This window comes from Prionailurus bengalensis, chromosome E4 (assembly GCF_016509475.1).
Source record: "Prionailurus bengalensis isolate Pbe53 chromosome E4, Fcat_Pben_1.1_paternal_pri, whole genome shotgun sequence".
Classification (NCBI taxonomy): Eukaryota; Metazoa; Chordata; class Mammalia; order Carnivora; family Felidae; genus Prionailurus; species Prionailurus bengalensis.
The window spans coordinates 17607391-17621903 of NC_057360.1; the positions used below are offsets into that span (position 1 = coordinate 17607391).

The 14513-nt window shown below is 36.7% G+C and overlaps 1 protein-coding gene across 3 annotated transcripts in view; it reads right to left on the bottom strand.

Annotated features, from left to right (window-relative positions):
* Window positions 1–295: 295 nt before the first annotated feature.
* The window catches only part of COP1 (COP1 E3 ubiquitin ligase), a 259690-nt gene continuing 245472 nt past the window's right edge, over window positions 296–14513 (bottom strand). For all 3 annotated transcript variants that reach the window (XM_043568157.1, XM_043568158.1, XM_043568156.1), the window contains 2 exons: window positions 4639–4683; window positions 296–2296 (listed from right to left, as the gene is read on the bottom strand). In XM_043568157.1, coding sequence (XP_043424092.1) covers window positions 2279–2296; window positions 4639–4683 — 63 coding nt within the window. In that variant the 3' untranslated portion in view covers window positions 296–2278. The remainder of the gene's footprint in view (window positions 2297–4638; window positions 4684–14513) is intronic.

A 14513-nucleotide genomic window follows, 5' to 3' on the forward strand; every position in this document is an offset into this window, starting at 1 on the left:
TTGGTGTTAAAAAAAGCTTTTATTATGTTATTTTTCCAAGAAATAGTGCTATAGTTTGACGTTGACATTAAAGTTAGTCTAACTCAAATTTAAAAATGGTTTCTCCCTACTAACAAAAAAAAGTTAAAACACAAATTTAAATAAAGCACTGCCTTTTAAAAATAATAATTTATTTAAAAATTCAGTCCCTTGATAACTAATAAAGGTAACTTATTGCATCCTTCCAAACATATGGAAATTAACATGACCTTACAATGTTGACAGCTTGAAATAAAACATAAAAAGTCAGACCAAATTAAAAACCGTAATCTTTTATTTAAATGCATTCAAAGGGGCATTAATTCTTTGCTTCCCAATCTGATTTTCTGGACATATCTTTAAGTGAAGAATCTACTTTTGAATATTCTTTCTACATCTTTGCAAAAGATCATTCATTAATCTTAGAAAGGTTGCCTAACATTGTTCTGGTTGACAGGTGTTAATTTTTCAATGATAGTGACCTTTGCTCTCAAAATTGAGTCCAAAAGCTTATCAGGTGCTTAATTCCCCCAAATTAGTAAGATATAATTGTCTTGAAGTTCTGAAAACTGAAAATTTTCACCTAAGTTTGAGGCAAACTTATTTGGTGGTAGAAACTGTACTGAATAGACATAAGACTATTTTTAGTGTCAATTAATCTCATATAATGTGAACATTCATACATTTTGCTACAGAAATATTAATGTGTTTGATAATAGAGTATTGCTCCAGACTTTGTTGGATAGTGTCATGTAATATATAGTATAGGTAGACTATTGACTTTTCTAAAATTCAAAAAGTTCTACCTTCCACAATGCATTTGACCGGAAGGATTCAAAATAATGAAATGTGGACCCAACAATTTTGAGTACAAAGATACAGTGAGATACTCTGATTACCCTTATCATTCATATATTTATTCATATGAAGCTTCTCCAAGTGTCTATTTTTATAAACTTTGTGTGGGGTATGAATTCTGTTTATATCTTTTTCTAAAAATTGTTCACACTTTTAAAGTAGCTCAAACAGAAAACTTCACATTACTTTTGCCTGACCTGCTATTCAAACTACTAACTTCTTCCTTTTTACAAATTGAAAACAGCATGAAATTAACTAGATGGTCTCAGATATTCTATGGTTTGGAAATTTGGGTAATAGGGCTTCAAATTCTTTCCCTGCTAGGTCTGTGGCTGCTTTCCTGCTACAATGGCAGAGCTGCGCGATTATGATGGAGACGACGTGATCTGCAAAGCCTAAAATATTTCCTACCTGGCCCCCTTTACAGTAAGTTTGTTGACCCCCTGCTCAAAGTCACTGCTCAGTCAAGGATGGTACTAACACCTAAGACTATGACTATCTGATAGCTATGATTTTACAATTAAGTTGGTTTTTCTGCATTTAGGGCTGATGGTATGTATAGGTAACATTTCAAAGGCAAAGACAGAAGTAGCTGCCATAGACGGACACCCCCTTTCTGTTTTTTTTTTAATTAATTTATTTACTTAAGTAATCTCTGCACCCAGTGTGGAACTCAAACTCAAGACCCCGAGATCAAGAGTCACATGCTCTACTGACTGAGCCTGCCAGATGCCCCATTCCCTTTCTATCTGAATGTAGTCTCAACCGGTCAAAATTTAGATTCTTGGCCAGATCTAGAGAGACTGAAGTATGGTACTTGCTGATGATATAAATCCGGTCAGAGAACAAGGAAAGGAATTCATAAGGTAAAGTTATTAATCTTCCCACCTACTACACACATTAAATTCACTGGAAAGAATCCATATACTTTCCATTTATGTTGATATGCAGAATTCCTGAAAGGCTGAGAAATATGGACCTTACAAATTATTCACTGGTACATTATTCTATACTTCATGTGTGTTACTTGAAAAGATGATCTCTTCCCGTCTTTGACAAAGACTTTCCCAGCTCAACTGTGGCTCAATAAACTTTTATTATTTTTTGTTATTTATTTTTATTCAAAAGAATTTGTTTCCCTATCACAAAAATTAGATAACCACACCACCAACAGCAGCAAAGTCCATAGAGTTACATTGATGGTGGAGAGTTCACTGGGTATTCCCAATGTCCCAAATGGCATGAAGGAGAAAAAATTAGGAAAAGAAAAAATATTCAAAACAAATCCAAAACCCATGATGACTTTGGGGAGAGACATCACATGGCAGTTTCTGTCTTCTTTCATTGTCAGCTGCAGATGTATTTCAGCAGGATCAAATACAATTTAACTTGAGTAAACCCTTCATACCAACTCCAGCACCTAATTGGAGGAAAAAAAGACCAGTTTGATAAAATAATTTTAAAATACGTTAACAGTATAAAGAATCTTTACTGTATTATAAATGGAGAACCAAATCAAGACAACTTTTCCCAACTGCTAAAAATGCTAAGGAATGTGAAGGGATGAGACATTGATCCTTTCTTCCTTTCAGTTCAACAGGAACTCTTTCAGATTAGCCACATCTGCAGTCAACTAGGGAGCCTTCCAAGTGAACTACATAAAACATACAGATAAATGAACTTGCTCCTGCACAGCATGGATGTAATGTTTTTGAAATTTATGTTGGTATCTTTCCACATTCTTAAGAAACTTTTAAATACCGCTTCTATGGATTTTCATCTATTTCTCTCTTCTACTGACTCACAGCTTATAGTGATCAAGGTATACAGAACCTAAAATCTTGCCTTTTCCCATTGCTTCATTCATTTTCCAGTCAATCAGTGATGTCAAGATATTGTGTTAGTTATTCAAGTCCTATCTTATCATACAAGAAAGCTGTGATACTGCTAAAACTGAAAATAATAAGCAGCAGCAGCAGCAATGATCAGTTTTAAAAACAGTTGAAGAAATGTCTAAGAAGGGGCAATTATAAGCCACGGTCAAAAAGATTACGTTAGATGGAGAATGCAGTTCTAGGTGGCAAAGAATTAAAGGAATAACTCTCCCTTCCTGCTGTGCCAAGGCTTAAATTACACCTGTTTCCATGATGCTTTTTGTCTTTATATTTGGCAAGCAGGCTATTTAACAAGAGGTTAATGCTCTTGAACAAAATCTGAGATTTGTCACCGAGATTCTCTAAGTACATGTGTAGCTTTGAGCTTTCTGCAGATACGTTAGCAATCACAATTGCCTCAAAGGCCAAACTGGTTGAAGACTAAGGTGCAGCTTTTTCAATCCATGCCTTGCCGTGAGAGTAACATAAGGAGCAACTGAGAGACTACGGAGAACCACTTAAAACAGAGATTCCAAGACCTTTTACCATCTTGTTTGAGATTCCAGAACATAACACTGATCAGTTCAAAACCCTGGCTTTCATTTAAGTTGTCCATGGCTCTCTGGTGAGGCTTTCCAAATAGAGAAACTAGCTGTTTAAGGAGTGCACCACGCAAATTAGACTGCGCAGCTAACAGTGCAGTTCTGAGTCTGCTCAGTTCACCTCCACAGGACAATGTGTGAGGCTTGGATTGGCTCTCTTGGTGGCCAGGTCATTCTGCACTCAGGAGGAGAGGGAGGAAGCCACGGCAGAATGAAGGCTAAGTGGCAGAAGAAACCTATACCTGTTATTTTTAAAAGATCACTTCCTGAGATTTCTAGATCAGCAGAGAATATGTAGAAAGCACTGGCAGCCATAGAATTAGTGCTAATCAAACCCATGTACGAAAACCCTCTTCCAAACTGGTGTTTTGTTTAACAAGTTCACTGTTTAGCTCAGGATTGCCCGCATGCCAAGTATCAAATAGTATAATCAGAGAACATTGCTTCCTTGAGCTCCTAACTACAAAGAAAAGCATGTGGAAAGCTATGTATACCTTTGTGACTGAGACTGTGTGCCAAGAGACATTTAAATTTCCAAATTACACTAATGAAATGATCACATGATCACTTTTCAGTGGAACACTGAAATACCTTTTCTTCCCTTCGCGACTGAGGATAACCCTACTTGTCAGGAAAGAAAAGGAAGACAAACATGAGGAAGAGAAGACTAAAATGTGACCAGATTTTTAAACCTGGTGAAAGTCTCAGCGTCCCTTGCTGTATCTTGGACTTATAGCTGTACCTGCATAATAGAAACAACGGTGCATGGCCCACAGTGAATATTTAATAGTGTTCATCTGTTTTTCACTGTGACCAGCTATCAATCCATTCAGAATTCATATAACCTCTAACAAGTCTTTTTTTCTTTTTTTTAATATATATATTTTTAACGTTTATTCACTTTTTGAGAGACAGAGACAGAGTGCGAGCAGGGCAGAGGCAGAGAGAGGGAGACACAGAATCCAAAGCAGGCTCCAGGCTCTGAGCTGTCAGCACAGAGCCTGACGCAGGGCCCGAACTCACAAACCGTGAGACCATGACCCGAGCCAAAGTCGACCGCTTAACTGACTGAACCACCCAGGCGCCCCTAACAAGTCTTTTCCATAGTTGCTTTGCCTATTCCTATTCCTTTGCCTTTCAACCAAAGCCATTTCAAACAAAGCCAGACCCATGACTTGGAATGGTCTATAAGGCTTAGTACAACTCCATATTTCTGCGTTATAGCTATAGTCTGTTAGTCTAAGAATGGATCTGAGTTTGAAATAAAGATGTATAAGGTAGCTTACCTTAATTGTACCCTGACTGTTAGCAGCAATCAGCACATTGGACTCCTAGAAAAGAAGAAGAACTTTTAGAGTACAGAGAAGGATTTCCTGGAGGGCAGTACAAGAGAGTAATTTCCTCTTCATCTTTCTTTCTTCACTTCCCCCTAAGACACCAAAAGAATCTGAAGTGAATAACCAACTTTAACATGTTTTAACTATGAATTTTAAACACAAAATCCCATCTTTTAAGGATTAAGTTTGAATGAAAAAATAAAATTGGAAGCAGAGTAGGAAACTTTCAAATGTAAAGAAAACAAAGAGAAAAATAGATTGCACTGGAAGAGAGGCCAAGAGAAACAAAGACTGAAATACAACAAAAAATGATAATAATTTGAGAAAAACAAAGTGCATAATCCTTTCCATGGAAAACTCTCCTTTCACATAGAATACCAGTAATTGATGTAAATGCTGGTCAACATCTCTGGCAGAAATTTCTATGGAGGGTTATTTCATATCAGGAAAACAGCAAAAAAAGGTGAATATTCATCTGTCACAAGAAAGGCCATCTTCCCTTTTAATTCTTCAATCATTCAGTAGATGCTTTTTTTAAAATTTTTTTTAAATTTTATTTATTTTGAGAGAGAGAGAACAAGTGGGGGAGGGGCAGAAGAGAGAAGGAGCTAGAATCCCAAGCAGGCTCTGAGCCATCAGCACAGAGCCCAATGTGGGGCTTGAACTCACGAACTGTGAAGTCATGACCTGAGCCGAAACCAAGAGTCAGATGCTTAACCAACTGAGCCACCCAGGTGCCCCAGTAAATGCATTTTTAATAACTTGGGTGATTACTTTAGTAGAATTTATGTGGTAATGTATTTTTTTATATCGTAAGTCTTAGGAGAGAAAAAACATTTCTCTGAAGGTAGGAAGAGTAGGAAAAGGAATGGACAAGACTGAGTTTACTAGAGAGAATCTCATTAAGTAAGAAGAGTTGGGACATGCCTCCTACTGGAAACAGAGAGTTTAGTAGGGCTCTAGAACTCAGAAGTGTATAGAAGTCTTTTTGCTTTTCAGAGTAGGCTGCTAAAAGGAGGTAAACAGACTCAAAACTGACACAGAGGCCACATGGCTAATGGAAAGACCAAGTCCAAATAGTATCTATGAGAAACAAATAAAGTGGTCAAACCTCAATGAAAGACAGGCTCTGCCAGATATCCTACAGGCTTCATGACAAAGTGACAAAGAGAAGAAAGAAATTGATTTGTATGCTGGGAACGTTACTTTAGCCAATAGGAGTTAAACTTTAGTTTCTTTGACAGATGAAATCTGTGCTCTATAAACTTACACATTTCTATTTTTTTAACTTTTGCTTTGATTCCAGGTAAAGCTACTCTTGAAAAATGCTTGTCTTGTTGCTACTGGTGTAAGAGAAAATAAATTCTTCCACTACGCCCAAAATTTTGGGGATCAGAATATTCCTTGGATGGAACAGCCATCAACAGTCATAGCTGTATGAGGAAGTGATAAAGACATGTTTTCTCTGGGGTTTAGCATGGGAAATGCTGATGATAGGGTTCAGGGCACACAACCCCAAAATATGGCACCTTGTCATATCTGAATATTTTAAGCTGAAAGAGTTTGAGAAAACAGCAGAAGCAGGAAAGTCTCTTTGGTCTCCCACTCACTTCACTCCTCTTTCCTGAAACAAGTCATAAAACCCTCATGCGAGAGGCCCTCCCTATACCCAGAGTAAAGAAGCATCCTTATCTCCAAAGACAAAGGGAGACCCAAAGGGAATATGAACAAACAGGACTTGCCAAGTTTCTCCCAATTTTCAACAATTACCTCATACTCCTTAACCTATCCACATCTCTCACCACTACCTACTCTTTACCACACCTAGCATAAAATACCCAGGTCTGTTTCTTTGGGTTTTCATTTCCTTATGAAGCCTTCCACATCATGTAAAACTTCTATTAGATTAATTTGTATGGTTTTCTCCTGTTAATCTCTCTTGTCTAGTTTTTAGACCTAGCCAGGGGCCCTATCTAAGTGGGTTAAACTTTTTCCTCCCCTATACTGATATTTTCCTAGCTGAGGTTTTCCCCCTAAATCAGCACATGTATTTTTAAAAATAGTTTAACACAAGTAATATAGTATTCACTATTAAGTTAGTTTCAGTATTTACTTTGGGGAATTATGGGTTACTTCCGGGACTCAATGAGTATAGAATTAATACTTCCATATGGGGGTAGGGTGACAGGGCAGAAGAAACATTTGGGATTTGGGATTTATTTACTCTTTTAGTGACTGGAATTAAGAAAGTGGTTGGAATGAGTTTGGGGTGTCCTTAGTTAATATAAGAACTCTCTCTGTGCTGGTCAAGAGGCAGAATTTCTATGCCTACCTCAGAAAACAAAAGAAGCACTGTGTGGGATCGTGCAGGTTTCTTTCTAGCAAGAATTTTAAACAAGCTATGTGATATCACAACTGCCACCAATGGACCCAGAAATGCTTGTTCTGTGAGCACCTTCCAGAAATGAAGCTACAAATAGCACTGATCAATCTAATCTCTGCTTGAGGAAAAAAAACTCCAGTCTCTAAGAAAGCAACTGTCACCCATTCATTTGATGTTGCAGTCACCAAGAACTGCTCCCTCTGCTATGGGAACACACAATGTCAGGATGATGGAAAATTTATAGCCCAAAGCTCTCCTCTCTTTCTGCCATTTTGGTTCTAGTCACCTCTGATATATATATATATATATATATATACATATATATATATATATACACACACACACATACATACACATTTATGTATTTATGTATTTATATATTTATATGTATGTATGTATGTATGTAGGCTACATACCCAGTGTGGTGCCCAATGTTGGGCTTGAAGTCACAACCCTGAGATCAAGACCAGAGCTGAGATCAAGTCAGACGCACAACCAACTGAGCCACTCAGGTGCCCCTAGTCACCTTTAACACAAAGGGTGAAGGCAGAGAAACCTGGGGAGATAAGGACTCACTCTGGGGGAAGGGCGGGGGTTGGGGAGAGAGGTACTTCTACCAGTTATAGACATTATAAATTATATAATTCAAACTTCTAATTTTTGGTGGAAGAAAAGCTTGGAAAAGCATGGTATGTTATCATTCAGTTTGAAAAACTGAGCTTAACATAAGTAAGAGAATATAATCTAGTCAGATCATCACATAAGAGGAGTTTGAAGTCTATACACTTACTACAGTTAACCGAAGAAAGAAGTTATCTAATAACTATCGGAAATGAATAAACAATGTTGATTGTAACCTCAGGACTATCATGGCATTAATAGATGTTGCCATATTAAATGCTACCTGAGGGTTAACTCTAACATGTTTTCCTGTGGAAACAGATAAACATCTCATTTACAAATAAGCCAACATAGGTGCCCAGTTGGAACTGCCTTTGGGACTAACATATAGGTGAAAGGGTGTCCTAAGACCTCCTAGAAACACTGAAAACTATTCAAATTAACAAACAATGAAAGAAAAACAGCTTTACATCTCAGGATGCCCCTCCCTCCGAAGACCAGGAACTTTTAAAGGGATTTAGGATTAAACTTTTTCAGACAGCCAGATATTAGCTTAAGATAAAGTAACTTTTGCATGCAACAGAAAAAGAAAACCAGGTATTTTACTTCAGCATAGAGGTATCAAAGCGATAAGTACAAGATTATTACTGTAGTTTTGAGCGATTCTTGTGTGCATTTTGAGTAACTGGTAATTCTTAGCTATAGCTGAAGTCTGCTAGAGCCCTAATGTATGTAAGTTCTGGCTCAATGGGTTGCTTTTACTTGCTAAATAAAATTAAAATGCCAGCCAGTGGGGCACCTAGGTGGCTCAGTTGCAAGTCCATTGAGCATTGGACTCTTAATTTGGCTCAGGTCATGATCCCAGGGTTATGGGATCCACACTGAGCATGGAGCCTGCTTAAGATTCAATCTTTCAGGGCGCCTGGGTGGCTCAGTTGGTTAAGTGTCTGACTCTAGGTTTTGGCTCAGGTCATGATCTCACGGTGTGTGAGTTCGGGCCCATATCAGGCTCTTCACCAACAGTGGGAAGCCTGCTTGGGGATTCTCTCTCTCTCTCTTTCTCTCTGTCCCCCCACCCCCCTCCCCGCTTGCTCTCTTTGTCTGTCTCTCTCTCTCTCTCTCTCTCATCTGTTCCTGCCTCTCTCCCCGCCTCACACATTCTCTTTCCCTCTAAAATAAAAATAAACAAATAAAAATAATAAAAATAATAATTGGGATTTTATTTTAAAAAATAAAATAAAATGCCAACCAGTAATTCTCATTATTTTTTCCCTCTTTCTTTTTTTTTTAAATTTTTTTTTCAACGTTTATTTATTTTTGGGACAGAGAGAGACAGAGCATGAACGGGGGAAGGGCAGAGAGAGAGGGAGACACAGAATCGGAAACAGGCTCCAGGCTCTGAGCCATCAGCCCAGAGCCCCACGCGGGGCTCGAACTCACGGACCGCAAGATCGTGACCTGGCTGAAGTCGGACGCTTAACCGACTGCGTCACCCAGGCGCCCCTTTTTTCCCTCTTTCTTAAAAACTGGCAGTTTTGCTGCAAAATTCTCTTTAAGGTTAAGCTAATAATATACCTATCTTCTTAACTGTACAGTGATTAAAAAAGACAATGGGAAAATTAGCAGTAAGTCTTTTATGAAAACAGAAGACACATACACAAACATACACCAACTTGCTTAAAGTCAGCGTAAACTTATTTATCCCGAAACAAAACTAGCATCCACTGGAACAGTTTTGTCTTTACTAGCTTGCCTAGAAAAGTGCCATTATAGCTAATATGAGCAGGATGAGAAATAAGTTATTCACTTAGTTTGCTATTGAAGGATTTATTCTTAGAGATGGACATAACTGATTTTAAATGAGAAATAATTTTACTATAGAAAGAATGTTAAAAAAAAAACAACAATTTCCATTTCTGGCAGTGACAGAGTAAATGGAATGGATTTGCCGTCTTCCTGTAAGGAACCAGAAAGCTGAACAAAATCTGTAAGACAGCACTGGATAACAGGCAGTACAGGACTATCATCCTTTATGAGAAGGGAAACCAATGAGGAGAGTGCTAGAATTGCCCTGGCTTTCTGCTTGGAGGCAAGTTCTGAGCTACATGGCAAGAGGAATCCATATAAGAGCCCAGAGGAATCTAAGCAGACCACAGTAGATTTATTAAATTGAGGAAACAGATAAAGTTCGGAGTATTTGTACGGCAGCTGGAATTTGTAGGACAAACTACCACAGAGGAGAAAGTACATAAAAGTAGAGCTCCAGGAATCTGCATAGGGGTCCCCTTGACTGTAAGTTGTTATAACAAACCACATATGAATAGGGTAAAACTACACAAGGCCAGGAAAATAACAACAGGGAAAGCACAACTACTGAGAATCTAGAACACTATCAAATGCCAGACTTCACGCAGAGTCAAGAGATGATTGAGTTTTGAGGAGCCAGAGTGAAGAGACCTCACTGAACATTTAGGGCACTCAGTAAAGTCCCCAGATGGGTCATTCCTTGTTAGTAGGGTTAGATTAGCCTTAAAGTAAATGCTTCTCTAGACCAGGGACAGGCAATCTATAGCTTACAGGCCAAACCAGCCCATGGGCTATATTTTGTTTTTCAGTTTTAATGGAACACAGTCATGATAATTTGATTTTATATTATCTCTGGCTGTTCCTGTGCTACAGTAGCAGAGTTGAGGAACTGCAACCAAGACCATATGGTCTGTAAAGCCTAAAATATTTGCAATGCGGTTCTTTAAGAAAATGTTTGCTGATTGGCACTTTAGAGTCACCTTAATAAAATTTAAAAACAAGTGTCCAAAAATCATGTCTATCTCCAAAAACAACCTTCCATTGAAACATACATTCATATTATTTTTTAAATATATAATTGATTTAAATTTTTTTTTATTTTAAAGTAATCTCTATACCCAGTGTAGGGCTCGAACTCACAACTCCATGATCAAGAGTTGCACATTCTATTGACTGAACCAGCCAGACACGCCCAAGTTTTAATACTCTGAAAAAAATTCAACAAAATCCAGCATTCATAATGTTGAGCACTGAAAAGACCAAAAGCATGACCTATAACCAGGGGAGGGGAATCAATGAATAGAAACAGATCCAGAAATGATAAAGACAATGGAAGCAGCAAATGAGGATTTATAAAGCAGATATAACCATACTCAAGTATTTAAAGAAACAGTGAACTTAAGAGAAATGGAAGACATAATTATAAAACCCAAATGGAATTCTCCACCTGAAAAGTACAGTATCTCAAATAAAAAATTCACTGGATAGACATAACAATGGATGAAACAGTGGAGAATAAAACACCAAGAAGTTTGACACAGGGAAAAAGAAAATCCAAATTGAAGAATAAGGGGAAAAGACTGGGAAGGTTAAAAAAAAAAAAAGAGCATTTGTGCGACCAACAGGACAATATGCAATCTAATATATGTGTAACAGTAATTGTAATTCTGAATAGAGTAGGGGCAGAAAAAAGTATATAAAGATAGAAGGCTAAAAATTTTCCAAAACTGAAAATTTTATATAAAATAACCACAAATACCACCACATCAAGGCAAATCATAAATTGCTAAAAATGTGTAAGAAAGAAAATCTTGAAAACTGCCAGAGGAAAAAAAGACATTACATACTGAAGAACAAGACCACCAATTTGTCATCAGAAGCAATGCAAGCCAATAAGACAGCATCTTTAAGGTAATGAGGAAGAAAACTGTCAACCTAGAAAGATTATGCAGAAGTAAAAGATTATTTTCAAAGAACTAAAGCTGAGATAGCAGCAGATCTGCACTGTAAGAAATTGTTAAAGTTCTTATACCACATGAAAATTCAGATGAAGAGTGCTGTAAATGACCAATATATGGGTAATGATCAAAGATATTTGCTCTCTTGTTGTTTAAGTTTCTTAACAGATAACTGCCTGTTTAAAGCAAAAATAATAACAATGCATTACGGTTATTATAAACAGAAGTAACATATGACAGCAAAAGTACACAGGATAAAATAGGAAAACAGAAGTATACTGTTCATAATGCATAAAGTGGTATAATCTGAAGAAAGACTGTGGCAAGTTAAATATGAATATTATAAACCTTAGAGAAACCATTAGAAAAGTATAGAATTAGTATAGCTAATAAACTAGTAAAGGGAACAAAATGAATTACAAAAAGAACAGAAATGAGGGACATGGGGATAGAACACACAGAATAAATAGAAAACAAATAGCAAGATGGTAGACAAATATCCAACCATAGTGATAAGTAAATGTAAATGGTCTAAATACTGTACTGCTATGAAAAGGCAGAGACTGTTAAGACTTGATAAAAGAACCAGACCAGTTCTGTGCTGTCCATAAAACACACATTCAAAAAACCAACCAACCAAACAAAAAAAAACATGGGTGCCTGGGTGGCTCAGTTGATTAAGCATCTGACTTTGGCTCAGGTCCGTGACCTCATGGATCGTGGGTTCAAGCCCCACGTCAGGCTCTGTGCGGACAGCTCAGAGCCTAGAGCCTGCTTTGGATTCGGATCCTGTGTCTCCTTCTCTCTCTGCCTCTCTCTCTCTCAAAAATAAATAAATATTAAACAAAAAAAATTTTTAAAGATACAAAGTAAAAGGAGAAAAAAATATCTCACACAAATATTAACATAAGAATGACAGAATGGCTCTACTAATATCAGAAAAAGTAGACGTCAGGACAAAGAATATGACCAGGGATAAAAGGGGACATTTTATATTTAAATAAGAGTCAATCAATTTTTAAAAACCTAAATGCATATATATCTAAAATTGAGCTTCAAAATACACAAAGCAAAACTGACAGAATTGAATGGAACAGATAAGTCCACACTTGGGTTTGGAGACTTCAATACTCTTCTGTTAATAATTCAAAGAATAAGCAGACAGAAAATCAAAGACAAAAAAGATTTGAATCATACTACCAAAAACAAATTGAGCAAATTAATATTTACATAAATCTTACTTAAACGGCAAAAACGATACATTCTTTTCTTTCTTCAATATTTATTTTAAGAGAGAGAGCAAGAGCGCATGCAAGTGGGGAAGGGGAAAGAAAGAATCCTAAACAGGTCCGCACTGTCAGCCAAGAGCCTGACACGGGGCTCAATCCCACAAACCGTGAGATCATGACACTTGAGCCGAAATTAAGAGTCAGATGCTTAACTGACTGAGCCACCGAGGAGCCTCTATATGTTCTTTTCAAGTGCATGTGAACTATTCACCAAGACAGACAATATGCCAGACCATTAAACACAGCTCAATAAACTTAAAAGACTGAAATTATGCAATTATGTTCTCTGACTGAACAGAAGTATAAAACAATAGAAAGAAGACATCTAAAACAATCTCTAAATATTTGGAAATTTAAAAACACACCCTTAAATAACCCAGGGCTCAAATAAGAACTCATAAGGAAATAAGAACACAACATATCAAAATTTGTATAACGCAGCCACAACAGCACTTAGATAGAAAACTTTATCTCTAAATGCTTATAAGAATAAAGCAGAAAGGTTTAACATCAATGATATAATAACATGCAGCTTAAGAAGCTAGAAAAAAAAGCAAATTATATAAACATAAACATGATGATAATAAAAAGCAGAATCAATAAGATAAAAATAGTTAAAATTATTAAAAACAAAAGCTAGTGCATGAAATAAAATTGATAACCTTCTACAAAAAAGATAAAGAATATGTAAGTTAACAATATCAGAAATGAATGAGGGGATATCACTAGCTTCCTACAGTTATTAAAAGGATAGAGAATAAACACAAACAACTTTATGCCAAGAAAACTCACAGGCACTGTAATGTATAAATTCTATGAAATCTGCAAATTCTCAAATATGACAGAAGAAAGAAGAAGTCAGAATACAGAGGAAAAAGGAACCCTTCCAAACTTAGTTTGTAAGTCAAAGTCAGAGAAAAAATTGCCAATTGCCTTCATAAATTGCAATTGCCTTCATAAATAGATACAAAACCCTTAACAAAATACCAGTAAATAGATACAAAAACCCTTAACAAAATACCAGTAAACAGGGGTGTCTGGGTAGCTCACTTGGTTGAGCATCCCACTCTTGATTTCAGCTCAGGTCATGATCTCACGGTTTGTGGGATTGAGCACCGCATCAGGCTCTGTGCTGATAGTGCTGAGCCTTGTTGGGATTCTCTCTCTTCCTCTCTCTCTGCCCCTACCCAGGTCATTCTCACTCTCTCTCTCAAAATAAATAAACATTCTTAAAAAAAAAAAAAAAAAAGGGCATTACATTAAAAAAAAATACCAGTAAACAGAATTTTGCCATATACAAAAAGAATAATGCATCATATCCAAGTGGGATTTATTCAGATATTCTGATTGGCTTAATATATAAAAATAAAATCAATGAATGTAATCCACCATTTTAAATAGTACAGAAAAATCATGTAGTCATAACTGACAGAAAATGCATTGGACAGAATTTAATACCTATTCGTAATAAAACTCTCAGCAAACAAAGAACAAAAAGGAATTCCCTTAAGGTGATAAGGAATTCCTATGAAGAACTTTTAGCTAACATCATATTTAATGGTGAAATGCTGAACTCTTTCTCTTTCAGGCTGTAGGCAAAGGGAGCCATGCTTGCTTTCATCACTCCTATTCAACACTGTTTTAGAGGTCCTACACCATGTAATAGTCAGGAAGAAGAAAGAAAAAGCACACAAATGAGAAATGAAGAAGTTATCTTTATTTGTAAATGACATGATTATGCAGAAAATATTAAATCTTCCAAAAAGC